Source organism: Myxocyprinus asiaticus, chromosome 9, assembly GCF_019703515.2.
Source record: "Myxocyprinus asiaticus isolate MX2 ecotype Aquarium Trade chromosome 9, UBuf_Myxa_2, whole genome shotgun sequence".
Lineage (NCBI taxonomy): Eukaryota > Metazoa > Chordata > Actinopteri > Cypriniformes > Catostomidae > Myxocyprinus > Myxocyprinus asiaticus.
The window spans coordinates 7,405,997-7,428,519 of NC_059352.1; the positions used below are offsets into that span (position 1 = coordinate 7,405,997).

At 37.0% G+C, this 22,523-nt stretch overlaps 1 protein-coding gene across 2 annotated transcripts in view; it reads left to right on the forward strand.

Annotated features, from left to right (window-relative positions):
* mtss1 (MTSS I-BAR domain containing 1) overlaps positions 1-20,430 on the forward strand; it is an 89,454-nt gene extending 69,024 nt beyond the window's left edge. The window contains exons 7-15 of one of the 2 annotated variants that reach the window (XM_051706457.1): positions 1,058-1,215; positions 1,583-1,690; positions 1,781-1,878; positions 2,011-2,101; positions 7,720-7,857; positions 8,278-8,434; positions 9,764-9,790; positions 10,306-10,577; positions 13,350-20,430. In XM_051706457.1, coding sequence (XP_051562417.1) covers positions 1,058-1,215; positions 1,583-1,690; positions 1,781-1,878; positions 2,011-2,101; positions 7,720-7,857; positions 8,278-8,434; positions 9,764-9,790; positions 10,306-10,577; positions 13,350-14,045 — 1,745 coding nt within the window. In that variant the 3' untranslated portion in view covers positions 14,046-20,430. The remainder of the gene's footprint in view (positions 1-1,057; positions 1,216-1,582; positions 1,691-1,780; positions 1,879-2,010; positions 2,102-7,719; positions 7,858-8,277; positions 8,435-9,763; positions 9,791-10,305; positions 10,578-13,349) is intronic. The other variant, XM_051706459.1, reaches the window with a different exon arrangement.
* The last annotated feature ends 2,093 nt before the right edge of the window (positions 20,431-22,523 follow it).

The window sequence follows — 22,523 nt, forward strand, 5'->3', positions numbered from 1 at the left end:
GCATTTCTCTCATTACACTTAATCAGTGCAGTTAAAGCTTTTATTATAACAACCCACAGAGAGAAACTGATCAATGCAGAGAACAGAATACTGTATGGCTTTCATATTAAAAATACATTTTACAAAAATATGAAAACACAATCACTTTCGGGATCCAGGTATAAAACATTTGACCTCTAACAAAAAAAAAAGATGGGAAGTAATCAACAATATTTTGACATCACTACTGCTGTGTAGTAGTACTCTCTGGCACTATGGAATGTGAGGGCTGCCTAAGTGACAGCTGGGAACTAAATGAAACACAAGGACACACGCCACCATACAGTCCACATGTCCAGTCCACGTCTATTCCAAACAAAACACTAGGTCCATTGTGTCTTGAGAGCCCTACAAAGGAGAAATGGAAACTAGGCCAGCACTGAAACTGAGAAAAAGGGCTTCAAAGTTTTGTTTGTCCAGCCATACGTGTCATACATACACATCCTCTGTTTTCTCTGAATCTGAGCGTATTGGATCTAAACCAATGTCACAGTGCAGATCATAGTCTAAGAGACCTTATTTCAGTCAGAGCTTATTTTTGACAGAATGTGTAGTTGCTGCATTCTGCCTTTGCACTTCCGTGAATATGAATGACCAAAGGAATCGGCAACAGAGAGGCTGTTTAGAGCAGTTACTAACATCAGAGATGAATGATTTTGCAGCATTAATTTGCATGGATCTTAACTGTTGCAAAGAAATAGCTGTACTGCCACCTAGTGGTTATAAAAGACATGAACATTTCAACAGAAAGCTGCAATGGCAAATAATTAATCCTTTATTTAAAGATCTATTTCAGCTACACTGATTTTTTGCATCACTTTTTCAATTTGCATTCTAATTTATGTGACAGAGCTCTTCTTAGGCCGGCTTTGTAGAAGTTGAACATGTGCTTTGGCAAAATCTGTCAAAAACTGAACTGTTTTTCAAAGCCAGAATTCTTCTTGTTCATACTGTTGCTAGACACAAAACAGTCTAAACCCTTTTTATTAACCAGGGAAATGTTGCTGTGTTTGTGTAGGTAAAGACGAGGTCCGGATGCAGTTGGACAGCGCTCTTCAGGACGTCAACACGCGCTATGCCGTGTTAGAGGAAACAGAGAAGAGAGCTGTGTGTCGAGCACTTATAGAGGAAAGAGGACGATTCTGTTCTTTCGTCACAATGCTCAAACCTGTCCTGGTGAGTGTCTGAATACTCTTTACACCCACACACACAAACAGTTTGTTTTATGAAGTATGTCAGTTGTTCTAGTAATTAGGTTTGTCCACAGAAGTTCCTTGGTATTTAAATAGTTACAATTTGTTAAATTGTTACAGTAACCTCTCTGCATTGTATTGAACATATGCTTATTGAAATGTACTGTATGTGAGTGAATCTCACAAAACTCGTCTAAAAATGTCAGGGTCATATTGCACACAAAAATCAAAAGAAAAAAAATATAAAGTTATATTTTGCTCAAAGAAAATAACCATTAAGATTTGCGTTTTGTCATTCATTTTATGACATTTTTATGTGGGGAAATTTTGTATGTTTTTGGTATTTTCAGGATGAAGAAATAGGCATGCTTGGGGAAGTCACCCACTTACAGACGATTCTAGAAGATCTTGGCAACCTGACGACTGATCCCAACATACTGCCCCCTGCTAGTGAACAGGTACAACAAATGACCTAATTCTTTCTGAACTGGAGAGTTGTTACATAACCTTGCACTCTCAGACAGGCTCTGTCTTGCTGTCTTCTGCAGGTTATCCTTGATCTTAAAGGCTCGGACTACAGTTACTCGTATCAGACTCCACCCGCGTCTCCCAGCAATACGCTGTCACGTAAAAGCAGCATCAGCAGGTAAGTACAGCGTAAGAAAAGAACATTTACAACCAAATAAAAAATTATGCAAATGAGAAATTATATCAGTAGGGCATTATTGAAAATAATCACTCTAGATTGATTGTTTATTTGGTTTTTTCTCTCTCTCAGTAACTACGCCTCTGTGCGTCATGTTCCCTCTCTGGACTCCATCTCCAGTGCAGTGGATGGGCTTCACCTCCGAGCACCAGACGCAACACAGGTATCATGCACAATTCTCTAAAACATTGTAATTCCTTGCACCTCTTTACTTACCATGTCAGTTTTGGTATACAAGTTCTACCAAACCCAAACTGTTTGAAGAGTGAAGGCCTATTAACAGCATGTTTGCCATGAGAAACTGCAGTGATCTGTTTTGTCTTTTTCCAGAGGCTTAGTTGATTGATTTTTGTTGTTGTAAATTGAACCTTTTTTCAGTCAGAGACAAATTCTCTTTTTGTATATAAATTATATCAATTCTGCTATCCCATCTTTAAGTTTTAACCTAAGTTGAGAATGAATGCCTATTCACACCTTTTTCAACTAGGGGTGTAACGATTCACTCGTTCTCTCGATGCATCGATTACTAATTCTGCCGATTCATATGCATTGATCTTGAAATAAGATTTTTGTTTTTGGTCAATAATTGATTTAAACAGCTCTCTATTAGAGCCCGACTGATATGGGATTTTTGAGACTAATACCAATTTTAAAATTCACCGATTACCAATATGGTGGCCGATATGTTTAATTTTTGAGCTGGAATGAAAGCAGACCTTTTCTATATGTATTTTTCACCGATTTTGCACTGAAATGACTATGCAAAGGTACTCAGAAGGCTGCTTTCTTAAATATTTTTATCACAGAATATTTGACATTATTATTATACATTGTCAACAAATTCTAGAAATGAACACTGAGAAAATAAAGAATAATTAAAAATACAATAAATAGCTTAATAAACATCAGTACTGTATGTTTAGTATCAGTCAATTGCTGACCATTAAAATAAAGAATAAATAAAATAGCTTAATAAACATCAGTACTGTTTAGTATCAGTCAAATGCTGACCATTTAAATAAAGAATAAATACAAATAAAATAAATAGCTGGTGTTCTGGCATAGTGGGCTAAATCACATAACTGGTAATCAGAACGATGCTGGTTCAATTCCCACAGCCATCACCATTGTGTCCTTGAGCAAGGCACTTAACTCCAGGTTGCTCCAGGGGGATTGTCCCTGTAATAAGTGCACTGTAAGTCACTTTGGATAAAAGCATCTGCCAAATGCATAAATGTAAATGTAAATAGCTAAATAAACATCAGTATTACTGTTTAGTATCAGTCAAATGCTGACTATATTAATACTGCCGAGTCAAGATAAACAGATAAGCAGCGGTATTACACTGTATTCTGCTATACAAGTTCAGGGGAAACTTTCAACGGTGGAAAACCAGACTTTTAAATATTACATTTTATAAATGCAATGACTGGAATTGTTCGGTTGAAGGGGGTACCAAACTGTGAATCCTAAACAAAACAGTTTGGTGAATACATGTTTACACATTAGCTTCCACTCAGCTGACAACAATGAAAGTAGCTACGTGATTAGCTAGTTAGCTATAAGCTCGTTGTCACGGAGAGTAAAAGTTTATTTTACTTTCCAGCATTGTGTCTCACCAACTAGGTAATAACATAGCGTGAAATCAACACTCAGCAGACACAATCCACCACTGTACCGTTGTCTGCTGAACTGCAAATAGATATTCTGATGTTTACCTTTCAATCTGCTACATTACTGACTACACTGACAAACTATAGCTGGCTAACAGCAAACAGACATGAGTGACATGGTTGTCAGGGACAAGGTTAACGTTATATTAGTTATATTGAAAGGGAAAATGGAGTAATTGTTTATTACATTTCCTGTATGTATTTAACAAACTAGTTAACAACTTACCATGATGACACCATTGAACTCTGCCCTGTCTGCAGAGCCACCATGAGTTCAGCTCTGTAAACAGTGGAGTCGGAGCACGCTCTGCTGGACAAACTACGCTATGACACCAATTCTAAACCATTGTTTTCTACATTATATGTTCTGAAAAAAGGTTTTCATATCTGTAAAATATACACCGATACCAATATATTGGTGAAAGTCCAATATCAGCCGATAATATCAGTCGACCGATATATCGGTCGGGCACTACTCTCTATTGTGTACTCTTCCATGATTCAGGAAGAGGATAAAATATTTTGGAAAATGTAAATATTAACTAAGTTACATGTGCGATTAAAAGGAGATATGCACAGCGTCATTCTCTTGCAGACACGCCCGCTCTCCGTTTCCTCCATAACTGTCATTGAAACATTTTCTGAGCATTTTCCCAAGGCTTTCGAGCACCTTATGTCTGATCTCTCCTCTGGAGGGCCATCTGACTATCACATGAGCACATGACAGCTCACAATAGCACTCTTGTCTTGAGTCAAACACACACATACCATTTGATAGAGCTGCTAACTTGTTGCGTTGCCACTACTGAAAATGATTTTTTAATTGTAGGATAACTTAGCTGTTATTTTCTTTAGATGAAGTAGTGCAATTTTACTGGTATCATTGTCTAGTTAGGGACTTGTTGTGCAGAAAACATTTAAGTTGAAGTCATCTAGTTGATTGCTTTTCTTTTCTTTAAAACTGAATTTAGTCAGATGATGTTTCTTTTTCTACCAATTTGGAATGTCCAATTCCCAATGTGCTTTTTTAAGTCCTCGTGGTTGCGTAGTGATTCGCCTCAGTCTGGGTGGTGGAGGATGAATCCCAGTCACCTCCACGTCTGAGACAGTCAACCCGCGCATCTTATCACGTGGCTTGTTGAGGGCGCTGCCACGGAGACATAGCGCGTGGAGGCTTCACGCCACCCACCGCGCAACCACGCTCAACTCACCACGTGCCCCACCGAGAACGAACCACGTTATAGCGACCACGAGGAGTTTATCATGGTGTGACTCTACCCTCCCTAGCAACCGGGCCAATTTCGGTTGCTTAGGAGACCTGGCTGGAATTCGAACTAGCGAGCTAGCGAACTCCAGGGGTGGTAGCCAGCGTATTTTACCACTGAGCTACCCAGGCCCCCAGATGATGTTTCTTAATGTTGTAATATTTGGATTAGTTTACTGATTCAGTGTCTCCACTGTCATGGAAAATCTGAAAATATCAGGGAATTTTAAAAATTGAGGTTTTCAAGCCTGGAAAAGTCATGCAAATTAATACAATCTTAAAAATCAAGGACTTTTTATTGTGAATACATTTCTAGTTATGTTCGGCTCTAAAATATTTTCTTGGGACATTGCACTCTTTGTTGTTTTCAAAGTAGCCTGTATATACAAGTATTTAATGTGCTTTCAAGTTACTTTAGTGCAGTAAACTATCTTAAAATAGTTTGTCTTTCTTTTTCTTGCTTAAGACACATCAGGGGAAGTATTTAAAAAATACTATAAATGCACTGAAAAAATACAGAATTCGAGTCGTTAATCGAATCAGATTTTATTGTGAATCGAATTGAATTTTGATTTTGCAAAAACTCTTTGAACCAAATAAAAAAAAAAAAACTATTGTAACAACGTTCGAAGAACGAGGAAGCGGGAGACAGCGAATCCAACTCGAAGGTAAATTTATTTACCTACACAAACATGTTCGCTCTCCTGCGTAACGGTGTAGCTTCATATATAAACACTCAAAACCGAATGGCAGCGCCAACACACACGAAGCTTGTCAGCTGGGTCTCTCTCTCCCTCACTCTGTGGCCTGGCCCATTTTATTTCCCCTGTCTCTCACTGTGAACAAAGAAACGGCAATTACCAGCAATTCATCGCAGGTGAAAAACCTTACCGCTTTCTCTCCCCCCAGACGAACGCTCGACCACGCCCTCGCCTCCACACCTATGAATCGTGAATTGAATCTATTCGCTTTCAACTCAAAGATTCACACCTCTATTTTCAACACAACGAACCTTCACAATACAATTTTCTAAAAGTAAAACAGTGCATCTCTGTATTCCTTTAACTCCTTCAAACAGTCAAAAATAATGTACTGCAATAATCAGTTTATTTCCAAAGGTTAGATTGATTATTATTTAAAAACATTTTTTGCCAAATTCAAAAAATTTTCAGACCGTGATAATTCAGCAACACACTCGGAATTAATTGTGTAGGTACAAAGAAATTTCGCAAATATTTTGTACTTCTGTATGCCGTTTTGTTGCACTCACTGCTCGGATGCCACTCAAAACACAAATATCAGCCCCAACTCAGTCCAGAAAAACAATCACGGCCGTCTGTCTCACATGTTTCTTTTGTTCCATCTCTTTACCATCTCCCAGCACTCACGCAGTCCTCTCCTCCTAGTAGGAGGGGAGGAGGGCATTCGCTCCCTCAGTGAGGGGAATTCTCCCACAATCCCTCGCACTGTCCACCGTGGCCCTCACCCTCGCCACAGGAGCACTGTGAGCATACACTCAGTGTAGTGCTGTGTGTTACTGTAAATGGCTGAATTATTGTTGCATGTACTTTTGTACACTTACCCATGAGTTTCTGTGTTTATTTGTAATTGTGCATTTGTGGAGGTTGTATCTGTGGTTGGTGTAAGCAGAGAGCTCCCTCTACAGGCCAGTATTGAAGAACATCTTCCAGTAACATTACATGACCATATGTGACCTCTTCAAGACCCATCATTTTTGTGCACTTTTAAATTAAAAATGTAAAGATAACATACTTTTATGCAATAATATAATATACAATGATATGCAGGGAAAAAATATATAAGACAGTTATCTGATATTATTAAACAGATTTCTGGAATACTTTATTTTGATTGGTCAATGTTGGCATTCTGCACTATTTCTGTATAATGACTGCTAACGGTATAACTGACCATTGTCCCATGCATCCGATTCCCTACATAGCTCTGCTAGTCTCACAGATTTCTTTTTATACACTATATGATCATTTCAAATCAATATTTTGTGTGCATTTATTTATTTATTTATTTTGTGTTTTTTATTATTTACTCATGCTGGGTTCCTGATCACCTTGTCGGGGTCTATTTTGCAATAATGACCAGCTGGCCATACCCTCTCCCATGTGTCGATACGAAGACATGATTCATTGCACCTGAAGCCCAAAGTATACTTCAATTTTGACGTGAATGCTTAGCGTCTGCGTACCGGCGGTTGCCACATGCCCAGTGTGACTGCTACGAGATACTAAACTAGTTGCCTTCAAGAGTTTAGACCCATAAATATGTCTTTATATTTCAGATTCGAGTTATACAAATGCAGGTACCTCCTGACATCCTCAGACATCGTTCTTGGCGTGCACATCCACTAGTGATTACATCTAGCACTTCTTCATGAAAGCAGCGGCTCAACTGTGGGTGTTGCCACCTTGTGGACCCACTATTCAGTGCAAATAATTCTAAGCAAATGCCAGTAATCCATGTTCAAAGTATGCACGGTTAGAAAAAATTGGGTTGCATGGTTTCAGTGCTCGAGAACTCTGCTGATGATGAAATTTATGTCATGCTTCCTGTAAGCAGACGCCTAGCGTTCGCGCCTGACGGAAGTATACTTTGGGCTTAACTGTTAAAACAACTAAATATCTGCATGTTGCTTTCAAACTCACCCGTAGGCTCATAATTCTACATTCACCAAATCATCATTAACTCCATTTGATCTTGTTTTTGTTTTGTTTTTAAATACCCTTGTGACGATGTCATAGTCTTGTGGTTTGTTTTTGTTGCCTGTACTACGTTTAGATGTACTAAAGGTGTTCACCCTTGTTGTAGGAGAAAAGCAGTGTTAATAGTCAGCCTTGGCAAGGTCAGATCACTCCTGGCACAGAGAATGGGACCTCCATGCCCCCACCACTCAAACCTTACAATGGGCTTGAGGAGAGAGCCAGGACCCTGTCCACATCGGGCAAGGTACACATTCATTTCAGTGTCAAAAACCAGAAAATCATTTATCAAAACCAAAAATGTAAAGCACACCTAAGACTGAAGTTACTTACAGTGTACTTTCAGCAGTTTGATCTGAATTAATTGCAAAAAAATGAGAAAAACCCATCGATTTCAATACAATGCAGCCCTTGCAAGCTCTGTTTTTCTTCTGCCAAGCAATATAGTTAATAACTGTAGGTGATTTCAAAGATATATAGAGTTGGAGAGATATATAATTGAATTCATGTCTATTGCCTACTTTAAAACCACTCAATTGTGGCTAATTTAATCTGAATTTAGAGCCAGAACTATCTGTCTTAAATAATTTGATTTTACTGGAATTATTGTGATTTGAGTCCACACTTCTTTTACTGAACTCTGATTGGCTCTTGCCCCTGTCCATAGCCACAGACAGCCAGGGGGCAACTGGCTCTTACTCTTGGAGGCGGGCTTAATTCAGATGCTCCTCGAACCAGTCGAGATTCCCTCCACTGCTCTAGTGGATACAGCACACAGACGACTACACCATCCTGCTCAGAAGACACCATACCTTCACAGCATGGTCAGTATGCATGCAAATACAGGCATGCATGAGGTCATTTGTTCTTTTCTCTAATTTAGCACACTCATTAAAATCATTAAAGGCATTGTTCCCCCCCCAAAATGAAAATTCTCTTATCATTTACTCACCCTCATGACATTTCATATGTTTATGACTTTAGTTCTTCTGCTGAACACAAACTAAGATTTTTAGGAATATCTCAGCTCTGTAAGTCCATACAATGCAAGTGTATGGTGACCAGAACTTTGAAGGTCCAAAAAGCACAAAGGCAGCATAAAAGTAATCCATATGACTCCAGTATTTAAATCTATGTCTTCTGAAGCGATTTGATAGGTGTAGGTGAGAAACAGATCAGTATTGAAGTCTTTTTTTTTAACTAAAATTCTCCTCCTTGCCCAGTAATATGCACGAAGAATGTGAATCACCAGATACAAAAGAAGAAGTATGTTAAAGTGGAGATTTATAGTAAAAAAGGATTTAAATATGTATCTGTTTCGTACCCACACTTATCATAACGCTTCTGAAGACGCCACTGGAGTCGTATGGATTACTTTTATGCTGCCTTTATATGCTTTTTGGACAATGGTTCTGGCCACCGTTCACTTGCAATGTATGGACCTACAGAGCTGAGATTTTTCTTAAAATCTTTGTTTGTGCTCAGCAGAAGAAAGTCATACACATCTGGGATGATGTGAAGGTGAGTAAATGATGAGAGAATATACATTTTTGGGAGAGCTATCCTTTCAAATTGGTTTACCCAAAAAAAAACAAAAAAAAAAGTAAATTCTGTCATCATTTCATGTTGTTCCAAACCCGTATGACTTTCTTGCATGAGACACAAAAGGAGGTATTTGGCAGTATGTTAGGCTCAGTCACCATTCACTTTCATTACATCTTTTTTTACACACAATGAAAGTGAATGGTGACTGAGAATATCAAATTGCCTAACATCTCCATTTGTGTTCCGTGAATGAAAGAAAGTGACTGAATGATGACAGAATTCTCCATTTTGGGTGAAATGTCCCTTTAATATTTTTTTTTAATCTAGTTTCCTTTTTCTTTTAAATATTTTATATATATATATACACAACTTCTTTTTTCTATTTCTTTGTGTAGCGTTTTTCTGAACACATCACCTTTTTATGTTTTGCATCTTTTACATCATTTCTCAACAGATAACAGTAATCTGTATGATTACTAAACGGTAATCACAAGAGGCTAATTTTAAAATCTGATGTGTTTACAAATCACAGGCTTTGATTGCTGTCCAAAGTGCGTGTTTTTGGGCCTTTGTATACATGTTAAATGTACTTTATTGTTCTTTTACAGCGGTAAAGAAAGAACCTCCTCTATATGGTAGGTTTCCGAATGTCATTGCATAGACTCTCATTGTGTTCACATACAAATAATAAACACAAGTAAACGTCCTGTTTAGGGAATCCATGTCACATTGCAGGTGTGCATTTGAGCTTGTAATCATAAGATAACAGTTCTCTGCATCTCGTCGGTTGTCAAATCTGTTATCCATCTTCTCATATTCCTCAAGTGTAACAAAGACACATCCTCAAACAGAGCTTTTGTGTATGAGTTGTTTTATCCATTTTGTAGGAGGTTATCCAGTTTTCATACAGCTTTTGTGCCATTTTTGTTGTTGTTGTTGTTGTTGCTTTATTTTCATTTATTTGATTTTTCTTAAAGACCCCATAAAAATCAGATGTAGTTCAGTGGCTTTAAAAAAAATATTTTGCTCATCAAGCCATTTCATGAGGTCTTTGAATGTAAAGGTACAATCATTCTAATAGGCAAAGACTACAACTACATTTTTCACAACATTAACACTTTATTTGTCTCTTTGTCTCTCTCTTTTTCAGATTATGACTACATCTCCCTGCACGGTGGAGAGGACGGCCACAGTCAGTCTGATTTTGATAAATCTTCCACGATTCCGCGCAACAGCGACTTGAGTCTCAATTACCGCAAAATGTTTCAAAGCAAGCGTCCGGCATCCACCGTTAGTCTGTTGATGGATCCGGAGCCTCTAGGGCCCCACACAGCCACTATTCGCCGTAAACCCTCCAGCAAACCCAACATCCGTCGTGGAACCATCAGTGGAGGAGTGCCCATACCCATCTCAACACCGCAGGTATTTCATCTGCAGAATTCCATAGTCAGAAATCCTAACAGAATGTGCACATGAATTGCTAAAGGATTCTGTCCACATAATTTTAAAAATTCCAAAAGGAAGTAACCCGTTGACCACATCCACACTAATCCATTTTCGTTTGAAAGCTCCATTTCAGTTTCCTAACGTCATAATTTTTTAAAGTATGCAACCATAGAGAGTGTTTTCAAATCGGTGGACCGTGGAGGAAACGCCAAATCTAGTGTGGATGAAAGGCATAAACTCAATTTGTTGAGTGTAAAAAATGGCCACGTGTTAACGTGGCCATAGGATTCCAACATGAAACGAAAACAAGATCTTTTACAACACATAGTTTCCAATAGGACAAATGCCCTTGTGTTAAATCAAAATGAATTTTAAAGAATTATTTTAAGACTTTGTAGTTCACTCTATGATTTCATTGAACTGTCTAGTTGCGTTACAAGTAGTGTTCTATATAGAAATTGCTATAGAACCCAGTAAACATTCTTTTTTCAGTCCTTCAATCATGAACTTGAAGGACTATTCCAGGTTAAGCACAATTCACAGGATTTGTTGCATAATGTTGATTACCAAAAAAAAAAAAAAAAAAAAATTAATATCTCTTTTTCTTTAAAAAAAATAAATAAAATAAAAATAGCAAAAATCGTGTTTACGGTGAGGCACTTACAATGGAAGTGAATGTGGCCAATCCATAAACATTAAAATACTTACTGTTTCAAAAGTATAGCCAGAAGACATAAATAATATGTGTGTTAAAATGGTTTTAGTGTGATAAAATCACTAACTAATAGGGGTGTGACGAGATCTCACAATATTAAAACGTGACTATATTTCTCGTTGAGGTGAAAAGCTGTCTCACTATGTCAGCATGACGGATTGTGAGGGTGAAATTAGCACAGGAGATGCCCCCGCCACTTTTAAATCGTTTGTGTGGCAGCATTTTAGGTACCCGGTGGAAACAATAAACGGTGACAGACAAGACACGAACAAAGGCTGTGTCTCGTTTGGAAGGCTGCGTCCTCCGGAGGTCGCATTTATCGGCCGCGTATGTCATCGAGGCTGTCTCGTTTCATTTTATTTATTTTTTTGTCTTTTTCGTATTTTTTATCTATTGTCAATGCCTTTTATGTATTTGCACTTACATTTATACAATTGTTAACCTTTTTTGCATTCCCAATAAAAAAATTAAATAAAATAAAAATGAAACGAGACAGCCTTGATGACGTATGCGGCCGACAAATGCGACCTCCGGAGGACGCAGCCTTCCAAACGAGACACAGCCAATATGTAAGCACTGTAAGAAAATAGTGCCATACACCGCGGCTAACACGAGCACTATGCAAAGACACCTACAGAACCACCGCAGCTCTCAACTAAAATCAACCAGGTCCGAAGAGACTCATGTGAAATCATACAGGAGAGAAGCCAGTCAGTTGAGTTTGTGGCAAAACCTTTTACAGTGCTTGCATATTGTTCTGTCTTTTACTGCATATGATAACTCATACTCAGAAAGTAGAACTGAAGTGACATTCATTACAAGATGATTAGTTAAAACATTTCAAAATGCACCTGCATTGTTTTGCATTTTGTGACTTTCAGTCGAATAAAAGACTATTTTTCCTGTCATAACACTTGACTGAAATGTTTCTCACAATCTTAAAAATCGTTTGATCTGAAGGTGTATGCTTAAATGTTTGAAATTAGTTTTGTAGACAAAAATATAATTGTGCCAACATATTAATTTATTTCATTATAAAACTAACATTTAATTAAAAAAAAAAAGTTTTTGAAATTGATGACTTGGACCGAATAATTAAGAAAAGCAGCCAATAAGTGCCCAACATAGATGGGAACTCCTTCAATACTGTTTAAAAAGCATCTCAGGGTGATACCTCAAGAAGTTGGTTGAGAAAATGTCAAGAGTTCATGTCTGCAAATTCTAGGCAAAGGGTGACTACTTTGAAGATGCTAAAATATAACACAGTTTTGATTTATTTTGGATTTTGTTTAGTCACAACATAATTCCCATAGTTCCATTTATGTTATTCCATAGTTTTGATGACTTTACTATTATTCTAAAATGTGAAAAAAAATTATAATAAAGAATAAATGTGTTTCAAAACTTTTGACCGGTAGTGTATATAGTGTTAAAATATCGTCTCGTTCTCGTGAATCCAGTATCGTGTATCGTATCGTCTCGTGAGCTAAGTGTATCGTCACACCCCTACTAACTAACCTTTTCTATGTAAAGTTATAGCCAATTTTACAACTTCATGCCATGACAACATAACATAGTAAAGCATAAAACCCTAAAGCAACTGTAAAAACAACAATTGAAACAACTTTACAGCTCAAAAAATACACAAGTTTTAACAGAAGAATTAATGTGCTTTTATAAAATTAGAAGTTTCACATTTCTGCCTGTAAACCATCCAAAAATTGGCCCCATTCGCTTCCATTGTAAGCACCCCACTGTAACCTGGATTTTTGCTTTTTTTTTTTTTTTTTTTTTTTTTTATATATAAAGGAGGGACGAGTCCAAATAAGTTTTTGTGATACTCAACATTATGCCACAAATGCTGTTGGTTGAGCTTAAATTGTATTGAACTGGAATATTCCTTTAAGGTGTTTGCCACATTTCGGATGTGTTTGCATAGCTGTTCTGTTGCTTTATAATGCATTTCATAAACACAGAAAGGTGCCAGATGTTTTTATATATACCTTTATATGACTTGTCATTCCTACCCTTAGGTGCCCCTGAAGGCGTCCGTTTCTACCGCCGGTCTGAGCGGCAGTGAGGAGACTGTTTGCCTGTCTGGGGTAACACAGAGTAACAGGGTACCTGGCACAGATCTGGCTCACACCAGACATAATCTCTGTACGTCCACCCAGAGTCTGAGTTCCATGCCACCTCCATATTATTCCATGTTCCCTGGGCAGCCACTGGTAGGCAGCACAGAGCAGCTGTATCAAATGAGCAAGCAACAACAGTATGCACTGCACCAACAGCAACAGAGGCAATATCAACATCAGCTGCAGCACCAGTATAGTCAACAACAGAATCATTTACAGCCGCAACAATACAATCAACAGCAGCAATATAATCAGCAACAGTTTAATCAACAGCAGGAGCAGCAGTATCAACAACTGGTTCATCAAAAAGACCGACAGCAGAAATTCAAACAACCGCATGTAACACATCAATGTCAACAGCAACAACATCAGAATCGACAGCAGAATCAGAATACTGCAACTCACAATTCCAGCATGCCACTTCCAAGTGCTTCGCCTAATTCCGACCAGCCTGGCTTGGATCATTCCAATGACGTTCCTGATTCTAGCAGTGGAGGTGACATGTTAAGCATGATCCGTAGAGGAGTCAAACTACGTCAGACTGTTACCAACGACCGTTCGGCACCTTTCATCACCCCGAACCATCTCAACTGATTTTTGTCTTCACTTTTTCGTATTCTTCGAATTGTTCTGTGGCTTTTTATGTCATTTCCCTTTTCCGAATATTTTTTCATTTAACGACTTTTTTTCAAGCCTTTTATTGTTGGGGTTTGCGCATCTTTTTCTTTAGCGATTGACTAATGTACGACAGTTTTGACTTTACACTGTGCGTGAACAAACTCTTTCAACCCACAACGTTATTGTTGCAGCGAATGTTGCCTCTCAATAAATTAAAAGTTAATTCCGCAGGCTGTGTGCTTCACGCTATATATACAGATATATTTATGTGTATTTAGATATATAGATCGAGCATTAAAGCTTAAGATATATTGATGTTATTTGTTTTATTTGCGGAAGAAAACAGCACTCAGCCTTTATTAATTGTGGTTAGAGATCAAATACTTCTGTATATATTTGCGAAACGATTGAAAGACTGTTGTATTATTTTAGTTTTCCGTTTGTTTTTTAAATTAGTTAAAGCAGCACTAGACGTCTATTTTTGTACAGTTTAGGGTAACAGAAAACTGCACCACTGCCTTTAATCCGCCCAATTACTGGACATGCAATGCAGCTGCAATGAATGCAGCCAATGAGAGGAAAGGAGGGAAGGAAGAAGAGGTGTAATTGGGTGGATTAATGAAGGACTAGAATAGTGGATCATATTTGTGTTGCGTATAATGACTGTGAGAGCTTACGAGGTATCACTGTGGTTATTTATTCAACCTATTTGATTCTGAATCATTTTAAATTGTTTGTTTACCAAAGCTTTGATGCTGTAGCCTCATAGATGCGTATAAACCTGCTCTCCTGGATGATTCAGTAGAAAGACTTGATTCATATCATTTGTACTTGTTTTGAACATTTGCATTTTTTTTTTTCCACACCAGGGAAATCTTTTGATTTTAAAACATTTGCAAAAATGACAAAATGTCTCTTGTTGTTGAAGTATACAGGCCTAGACATTCTTAAAAGCTTCTTTTTTTTTTTTAACCAGATAAGAACATTCATTCTTAACTGGGTTTTCTGTTGCAGGTCACAATGTTTGTTAAAGAGGAATATTGTATCAAAGTCAAAGTGCCCCGTTCCTCAAGTATGCAAGTACAAAGATTTATTTAATGAAAATAGAAAGCAATAGAATATTGACCTACTTAAAGCAATGAATAGTTTTAACCTTAAACCCCAATGTGAAGCTAACATTATCCATACATGGTGAATTTAAACAGCATTTTAAAGAGAGATCTCAGAGGATGTTTGGAGTGTATGTTCAGAATTGAAGTAGCAGTTCTGTTCTTTATCAGTGTATTTTTTTTGTTTTTTGTTTTTGTGTGTGTTATTTTACCTTTGCATAAGATCGTGCCTAGTTAGGCCTTTACTGAAATATCTCCAGGCATTTGATGAATGTTAGGTGAAAGCAAACGGTAAGCCTAGTTCAGATGCGTACCCCATTTTTAGGTTAAGCCTTTTTTAACTGATTTTTCTAAATACATTTCCTTTAGAGTTTGCTCTGTGTGTGGATTACCCCAAATTTTATTGGTTTGTTGTGATGCACTTGTACTTATTGTAGTTTTGCTATGCTGCCCTCTTGTTTTCGTACAGGAAAGCCAACGCTGGACGTTTGTTTTCAAGCTTAAAAGTGCATCACCAATGCTACGGTTTTTATTGCCTTTTAACATTTTTATTATCAAGTTTATTACATCAAGCATCATTTTTGTTACATCTCAAGATTAGATTGTTCACAACATGTGAATTCTGAAAGGGATAGTTCACCCAAAATTTTCAGTTCTGCCATCATTTACTCACCCTCATGTTGTTTCCAGCCTGTACGATTTTTGTCTTCTGTGGAACACAAATGGAGATGTTAGTCAGAATGTTAGTCTCAGTCACCATTCACTCACTTATGTTGCATCTTTTTTTTTTTTTTTTTTTTTTTTTCATGCAACACTGTAAAATCTAATTAGTTGACCTTACTTAGATTTTTAGGCAAGCTGCTTGCATGCTTTTTCTAAGAAAACACTTATTTGGCTCAAGAAAACTGAACTTGATTTTTTAAGTAAACTAAACTAGTTACAAGTAAACAAAACTTATCTGTGATTAAAGTATCACTGTTTTTATTAAATTATTTAAATTGACTTATAGCATGTCTTATACAGTGTACAGGAAATTATGGCAGGAATCTCGGTTAGCCATATGGCACATTGGATTCTACTCAGTACTAATTAGTGCACATAAATCTGCACTTTTGTAAAGTACAGTTGCGTAGAGACGAATGACTTAAATTTAACAGGCTCCAAGTTCAACAGAGGTAACACTAGTCACCATAATGGTGACTTCACACAAATCACAACTATCAACTAGCTACAACAAAAACAACAATAGTCATAAGAATTAAAATTATTTACATATATATACACATTTGACATAAGTTCCCTTGTTTTGACCAAACATACATCATTTATTCAAACGCAAGGGCTTATGGGCATTCCACACAGCCGCAATTTTGAGTTAGTTAGTAGTGCTCAAAGCCAGTTTAAAGAACGTACACTGGCGGTCAAAAGTTTGGAATAATGTACAGATTTTGCTGTTTCAGAAGGAAATCGGTACTTTAATTCATCAAAGTGGCATTCAGCTGATCACAAAGTATAGTCAGGACATTACTGATGTAAACAACAGCACCATCACTATTTGAAAAAAGTAATTTTTGATCAAATCTAGACAGCAGCCATCACTCCAACACCTTATCCTTGAGTAATCATGCTAAATTGATCATTTGGTACTAGAAAATCACTTGCCATTATATCAAACACAGCTGAAAGCTATTTGGTTCGTTAAATGAAGCTTAACATTGTCTTTGTGTTTGTTTTTGAGTTGCCACAGTATGCAATAGACTGGCATGTCTTAAGGTCAAAAATGGCAAAAAAGAAACAGCTTTCTCTAGAAACTCATCAGTCAATCATTGTTTTGAGGAATGAAGGCTATACAATGCTTAAATTGCCAAAAACAAAAATGAAGATTTCATTCAAAAATGTACAGTCTTCAAAGACAAAGGACAACTGGCTCTAACAAGGACAGAAAGAGATGTGGAAGGCCAAATGTACAACTAAACAAGAGGATAAGTACATCAGAGTCTCTAGTTTGAGAAATAGACGCCTCACATGTCCTCAGCTGACAGCTTCATTGAATTCTACCTGCTCAACACCAGTTTCATGTACAACAGTAAAGAGAAGACTCAGGGGTGCAGGCCTTATGGGAAGAATTGCAAAGAAAAAGCCACTTTTGAAACAGAAAAACAAAAAGGAAAGGTTAGAGTGGGCAAAGACAGACATTGGACAACAGATAATTGGAAAAGAGTGTTATGGATCTTAACCCCACTGAGCTTTTGTGGGATCAGCTAGACTGTAAGGTGTGTGAGAAGTGCCCGACAAGACAGACACATCTATGGCAAGTGCTACAGGAAGCGTGGGGTGAAATGTCACCTGAGTATCTGGACAAACTGACAGCTAGAATGCCAAGGATCTGCAAAGCTGTCATTGCTGCACATAGAGGATTTTTTGATGAGAACTCTTTGAAGTAGTTTAAGAAGTTCTGAAAAAAAAAAAAAAAAAATCAAATTGTAATAGTAATGTTTTCACATTATTAATGTCCTGACTATACATTGTGATCAGTTGAATGCCACTTTATTGAATAAAGTACCTATTTCTTTCCATAAGAGCAAAATCTGTATATTATTTAAAACTTTTGGCCACCAGTGTACATGTTTGAGTTATGATTCCAAAATGTGACATTTCAAGTACTGTTTAATTACGACCACTTAAATGTTTTAATTAATGACAACTTTAGGGTTTAGAGAGTAACTGTAACTTAATTAAAACTAGTAAGAATAGTAAAAAATTAAGCTTAAGTTGAGTCAACTATTTTTATTTTATTTTTTTAGATTACTGTTGGTAAAATGGTGACTGAGGCTATAATTCTGCCCAAAATCTCATTTTGTGTCCCAACAAAGAAAAGAAAGTCATATGAGATTCGAACAACATGATGGTGAGTGATTTTTATTTTATTTTTATTGTGAAGGAATGCAAAACAGATCTCCGAAAATAAAATCCCTCCATGTCCCCCTGTCCTTTAAGGGGCTCCGTACCAATTACAGTAGGGCGCCAGAACTACTAGTTATACAACATTGAATATGACAAGACAGATCTCACCATGATGCTATTCAGAAATCTCCCTTGAAGTTTGATGTGTTTGTGAGTGAAATGCACCTCTGCAGTCCAACAGCACTTCTCAGTAGACGTCTGTATTCTTTTTGTGTCATCTATTATTTCCGTCACACACACGTGCTGGCAGGTGTTCTTATGTTTTCTCAGCCTATCTGTGGCTATTAAGACTCCACAACTTCACATGCTACAAAAGGTGTTTTTTCCCCTTCATATCTTACCTCATTCTCCTTTTACCCCTCGCCACTTTTTTTTTTTTTTTTTTTTTTATCCTTTTTCATCCTACTCTTCATCTAGGGGCCCACACCTGTCTGGCAGGTGTAGGATTTCTCACCCCTTCTCCATCTGTATTGTCCTCCATCTCTGCAGTGATTTAGACTCTTCCAAAGAAGTTCAGCTCTGACACAATGCTCTTCAGGCCTTTTACTGTAAGATTAGCTTGCAGCTGCTGTATGACAAATGTATGAGTGTAAAAGAATATAATTTTACCCTGAAAGGTGAGATGACCATGGTGTTATTCCACTCTAAATGTGCATTGTTGTTAGTGGCGGCCAGAGCAGTAATGTCTGTGGTTTTGAATTTGTGTAAAGGAGACTTTCACTTGTTTTCCTGAGATAAAAGTTGGTTTAAACCTGGTGAGTGTTGCCAGCTATGGTACTGGGATTTGTCCTTGTAAGTGCTGGTCTGAGTCCAGGTTTTTATCATTTTAATGATACAAACCTACAATATTTTTCCTACAGTTGCAGTTCACAGGACAGTTTAGTTAAATTCCATTTCGGTAAGTTAAATTCATAAAGTGTGATGAGACGGTCTTGATTATTTGAGATTTATGCTATAGTGCTAAGAGTCAAGACATCACAAGAGTGTGTGTGTGTGTGTGTGGACTCTGAGCTGAGAGTGTTTGACCCCTGCTGTGTGTGTGTGTGTGTGTTAGAGAGTTGATCTCTCGATGTTTAGATATCTTTCTCTGTGTGATGCTGTTTCTCATGTCTGTAGTCAATGCTGAAGCCTCAGACAAAATGGAATGTGGGTTTAAAATATACCAATGTTCAAAAAGAAACGATCAGAGTCCTTGTTTTGATTTGCTTTATTTTATTCATTGAACAAGTCATTTTAATCCATGCTGAAGCATACAGTTCATTCAGTAGTTGAGTTGTGTTAAATCTGCTATTTATATAATTCCAGTGCTTACAAGGCAGCACTGTGTTGATATTCCTTTTCTTTGTATTCTTCATAATTTTCTGCTACTAATATAGCTTGAACTATTTAATGTACAAATTCCATTCCAATTAGTGCTATTTATTTTGTTTTTTGTAAACTATACTTTTTTAGAAACGTTGACTTGAATGGTTGCCAATCAGTCCCTAACCATTAAGAATGATGTGATTAAAAAAATGTGCATACTTAATTGCAATTAGTTTTCTAACGTCTATTTAAACATCTATAGTGTTTACAGTTACACTGCAAAGATATTGTGTTGTATTAATTCTCGTACACAAGCCGACAGACATCAGCAGTGTTCTGAGCTTTATGACAACAAAGTTGCATCATTTCATTGGCACACAACCAAAGCCTAAAACCTAAATGTACGTCAAATTTGAACACCATTTTTTTCTTTCCTTGCAATCACTGGCATTTGCTATAGGAAATACAAATCTAGTGAAAAGACTCCATTAAATTGCTTGATGAGTGCGTTGTTATTTCCTGTGTTGATTTCTTTCCTTATTGAAACAGGAAGTTGGTATATGAAGTAGGCCTAAGCCATTCTTTTCCATACAGTCGTGCAACTGGTACCTGAACTAAAGTAAATTTGTTGAACTACCCGTTCCGATAAAATTCTGTAATGTTTTTACACTTAGGACATGGAAGCAAGAACTTTATTTAAATTAGCTCTGACGTACACTTTAAAAACGATTTTGTGGTGAAGTAAATATAGCAGAAAAGATTTAAGTACTTTTACACTGAATAAGTTAGTTTAAGCGTGAACTGGAAAATATTAAGTAAATTCTGCATTCAAATGTAAAAATGTATGCTTACGTTTATATTATTTATGATTGTTATCTTTACAATGCGTCATGGATCAATTCTAAAGTAGAAAACAATGTCATATTTATTTGCTAATTTGAGTAAATTTCATTAGTAAATAAAATAAGTACATTTTACTTACATTTATGAATCTTGTGTTTTCCGAGCATGCACTGGGCTTGAATAATTAACGACCTGGGATGGTTTCACTGTTTGCAATTTTATTTACACTGTTTTTATTGTTGTGGGGGCCATGACATCTGTTGCAGGGCTCCCTGTTCTTCTGTTCTAATCTTTTCTATTTGCAAAAGTAATGTTTGGGAGTTTAAAATGTATATTTCCTATTGACACACTAAAGCTAAAGATATAAATAACCATCTTAAGACAAATGCTTTTGTGAAACATCTTATTTGCCTAAGACTTTTGCACAGTACTGTAAGTATATATAGGAATACACAATAAGACTAATATATATATATATATATATATATATATATATATATATATATATATATATATATATTATATGTTTGTACATATATGTGTATGTACAAATACAAATCTGATATATTCAGATGCAAGGGAATGTAATGGCAGAAGAGGTAGGTTATGTTGGATAAATATGAATAGATTAAACTGTGTATTGCACATAATGATTGTTCAATAGGGCGGTTTTAACTGTTCATGAGATGGATCGGCTGAGGGGAAAAAACTGTTCCTGTGCCTGACGGTTCTGGTGCTCAGAGCTCTGTAGCTGTACCAGAGGTAGTGGGCTGGGTGAGTGGGGTCCAGAGTGATATTTCCAGACCTTTTCCTCAATCTGGAAGTGTATAGTTCTTGAAGGGAGGGCAGGGGGCAACCAATAATCCTCTCAGCAGTCCGAACTGTCCTTTGTAGTTTTCTGATGTCTGATTTCGTTGCTGAACCAAACCAGACAGTTATTGAAGTGCAGAGGATGGACTCAATGACTGTTGAGTAGAACTGTATCAACATATATCATATTTGTAAGTAAAAGTAACTATATTTACTAAAATGTTTAAGTTTGCTTTAATCAATACTATGTTGTGAAGTTAAGCAGATTTTACTTAATTTTATACCATTAAGATTTACTTAGAAAAACTACTTAAAAAGATTAAGTAAATCTTACTAGTCATTTTTTTTCAGTGAAGGTATGTGACACCATTATAATTGTGGCACTTGAGTTTAATGCACCAACAGCCAAGACGACTCGATGCAAAACAAAAACAACGGACGACAATGTCCTGTGCTGATGAGCTTTTTTTGGACCAAAGAGAAGTGCTAATTGACTGTACTGACTCCAGTGCTGAAATGGTTAATTTTTTGGGTTAAGTATTTAATTCAACATGGAACTAGCTAATGTAGTGAACTAAGTAAAGTTCCTGCCATGGAAAAACACCTATATTAAGAGATTCGTTGTTCATTAAAAAATAATAATAAAATATGCAATTGTGTTTAGCTTACATCAACATTATTTGCTACTTGCTATTGCTAGTCATCATAGCCAGGTCTAAGGTTGTTTTGTTTTTTACCCTAAAGGTCAAAAAGGTCACACACATTTTAGCATTTACCATTTAGATGACCTCAGACCAACCAGACATTAAACTAAAAACCCCAAAAGTATAAATTTGGCATTTTATTATTGCTATTTCTGGCATTTAAGTGTGATGTAAATTATATCTGATGATTCAGATAGTGGATGAGATCAGAATCAGATATATGTTTGTGATTCGATATCACTCACACAAGCACACAGCCAGGCTCGCTTTCAAATGAATGAGCGTTGTGTATCACGGTGACTAAGCATTTTATAGATGCTGTATAACTTTCCTATTAACCGGTGATCTAATCTGACCTTCATGCCGCTCGGTGTTGCTCTGTGATTGCAACATGCTGACTCACCGTGTCAGTTTCGCCAGCTAACACAAGAGGGCGCTGCGAACCGCTGCGGAAACTATCGTCCTTCATCACTTCCAGGAACAGCGGTCACTTTTCATGCTCAAAATAGGAGGAGGGGAATCGGTTCTCCCGGGATATGAGGCAAAGTGACCATGGGGATGTAGGGAATGAATCAAATTAGTGGTCGTGCGCAAACATTTCCTGTCAGCTGCTAGGATGTGAATTAAATGTTGAATAACAGGAGGGAGTTCTCTGGATGCTCAATGGTGAACACTAGCTAGTTGTTTTCCTGTTATTAATGTTTGATAGCTACAGTGGC